Source organism: Limulus polyphemus, unplaced genomic scaffold (genome assembly GCF_000517525.1).
Source record: "Limulus polyphemus unplaced genomic scaffold, Limulus_polyphemus-2.1.2 Scaffold3322, whole genome shotgun sequence".
NCBI lineage: Eukaryota > Metazoa > Arthropoda > Merostomata > Xiphosura > Limulidae > Limulus > Limulus polyphemus.
The window spans coordinates 81,107-84,028 of record NW_013668932.1 but is presented as its reverse complement, the minus strand read 5'-3'; the positions used below and the strand labels follow the sequence as shown (position 1 = coordinate 84,028).

At 30.9% G+C, this 2,922-nt stretch overlaps 1 protein-coding gene across 2 annotated transcripts in view; it reads right to left on the bottom strand.

Moving 5' to 3' along the window:
• Positions 1 to 2,922, bottom strand: part of LOC106469138 (membrane-bound transcription factor site-1 protease-like) — a 58,640-nt gene that overhangs the window by 1,679 nt on the left and 54,039 nt on the right. For both annotated transcript variants that reach the window (XM_022397567.1, XM_013929601.2), the window contains 2 exons: positions 2,409 to 2,531; positions 318 to 444 (listed from right to left, as the gene is read on the bottom strand). In XM_022397567.1, coding sequence (XP_022253275.1) covers positions 318 to 444; positions 2,409 to 2,531 — 250 coding nt within the window. The remainder of the gene's footprint in view (positions 1 to 317; positions 445 to 2,408; positions 2,532 to 2,922) is intronic.

Sequence of the window (2,922 nt, the reverse complement as noted above, 5' to 3'; positions counted from 1 at the left end):
AAACATGTATATCCGTATATACCCGAAGACACACCACTGTTCTGTTCAAACGTGTACTATGTCCTCTCTATAAACAACAATTAAAAAAATCATGCTTATAAATTTTTTATCAATTTACTATTGTATTATTATGATGTGATTCTGTACAAAAGTATGTTACTTTAACATTTTTACTTGTTTGTCGAAAAGCCCTGTGCAGTCTCTTTATAACATGTAATACTTACATGCAGTATTATTATACAATTGTGATAAAATAATCACAGTGAAACATTCGTTTTAGGCAAGAGAGAAAGAAAATATCAGCAGCAACCACTAACCTTGGAGCAGATTTATTTAAAGGAAAAGGTGTTGTCCATGATAAATGTAGGCAAGGTGGAAGTGGTCGGGTTTGAGGGGTGCCCAAGTGGTGTTCCAAAACTTTGGAGTAACGATAAAGGTGATTTCCTGAAATAAGAAAACAATTTTTTTTTACCTCAAGAAATGCATGAGTAATGTACGTAGTTAGACGTTGTGTGATATAACTTGAACTTTCCTCATTCCTGCTGGGTGATTTCCTGAAATAAGAAAACAATTTTTTTTTTTGCCTCAAGGAATGTACGTAGTTAGACGTTGTGTGATATAACTTGAACTTTCCTCATTCCTGCTGGGTGATTTCCTGAAATAAGAAAACAATTTTTTTTTTTGCCTCAAGGAATGTATGTAGTTAGACGTTGTGTGATATAACCTGAACTTTCCTCATTCCTGCTGGGCAATTTACTGAAACAAGAAAACAATTTTTTTTTTTGCATGAGGAATGTATGTAGTTAGATGTTGTGTGATATAACCTGAACTTTCTTCATTCCTGCTGGGTGACTTACTTCTACTTGCAGAACTTAGACATGGTTCAAAGAGCAATAACATAATAAAATCAAACAAAAACAGATGTAAATTGTTATGACCCCAAAGCTATATAGGATAAATAATTTTAGATTTTCTATTACAATCTGTAATCATTCCGGAAATAAAAAAGGGTACTTTAGATTTATGTCATATTTTTGTGTGGTGGTTACAAGAACAGTCAAATGGACTGAGCCTGTATAGTGTTAGGGTAGAGAAAATAACAGAAGAAATATAAAATTTTCCTGAAAGAAACTTTTAATATTCCCTTAGAAGGTTCTAGCAGTTATTTAAATGAAGTCTGAAATCTGTAAGATGGAAAAAGTATTTTTATTCTTAACATGAAAATTATCTTACACTCAGACTATTCAGAGTGACTAAAATGAATTCATAGACAAATCTTTATTATCAATACTTTTTTGTGTACAGCACACTTGTAGTGTTTGCTAAAAGCTTAGCAAATTTTGTAAAGATACATTAAGTAAATTTGAATCATGGAATTCATGTCAAACATCAATTCTCCAATATTATCTTGGTTCAGTGGACTGACTTATTTTTATTTTTTTAACTAACATAATACCTTTTTAATTTTTATATTTTTGCTCCTGTTAAAAAACGTATATAAATGAACAAGAAATACACGTAAAAGAAATTTAACACTTCAAGCCTTTTGCTTTCGGAAGCTGGACCTCATTAACCCTAAATTTTTCTCCTTAAGTTGGTTGTCCAAAACATAATTCATGTAACTTTCAAATAAACATCTTAAAACACAAACAATGATTAAAACAATAAACCAGAATGCCCTAAAATTACTATAATTTACATGATTTTCTAAATGACCTATAAAACAGTTTAAAATATTTCATTACTTACTGAATTACTGACTTCAGTGTTCACTCAATAATATCTAATTGGAAAATGGCACCTTTTACCAAATTAAATAAATATAAAGATGTCATAATCACATAATTCACAAAATAGACCTTCTATTGGTTATAAACATGTACCATCGACAAGTAACTTTGAGTAAATAAGAAATTTCAAAAGCATGAAGAGTTGGGAGGAGCTTCTTTGGTGAGTGTAACAAATTTACTGCTACCTCAGACAGTAAAGAAGGCAAGACGTTCTTATTTTAAATTCTAGGTTTTCAATGTCATTAGTTTGTATCCCTAATTATTGGACATTCTGAAACCCATATAAAGGAAGAAAAAAATTTTAAACGAAGAATTCAAAACGTAGAGATATCACATGAGACATAGAAAACAAGATAATTTATTTAAAAACTTCCATTTTAAATTAAGATATCAAAATTTATATAATATTAAAATTTGAATTATAAACTAAATTTTGAGGCCAACTTTATTGACATATGTTGAAAATGAAGTTATTTAATTAAATTTTGAATATAAATCTGTAAAAGTCATGACATGCACACTTTGACCCCCACCTGTGCATACGGTTAATGTAACTTAGTACTTAAGGCTAAATATTTAAATAATACAGGAGATGAAATGCACTAAAAAATTACTTACCTTCCATACGTTGAGGTAAATCAAAGGCTGGTGGAACTGAAAATGGTTTTAGCGTTTCAAAAACTGAAGCCAAGTTTCCTGTTGAAGCATACTGTAAAACAGCCTCTAGCAACCAAAAACAATCTGTAAACAAAAAGAGCCAGTCAGTTAGACTTTCCTAGAGCTACAAGGTTGTTATCATGTTCGCTGATTACATTAACAATAAAGAATTTTGTTATAGTGTAGTTCGAAATCATTAAACTGGGCTATTAGTCATGACATACACACATATATATATACATATTTTGTTGAATAAGACCGATGTCTGTGGGTTTACTTTCTTCTTAGAAATCTTCTCAAGAAGTCGTTTTAACATTGTTAGAACAACGGGCAAAAGTTGTAGATAATGGTGAATTGGCCGACGCGTTTCGAATGCGATCTGCATCCATTATCAAGGCTGAGTGTTGTGTGAATTGCGATTACTGTTAGTGGATATTTATAGGCAAGTGGGTGGAGGTATTTAACTCATTAGGTG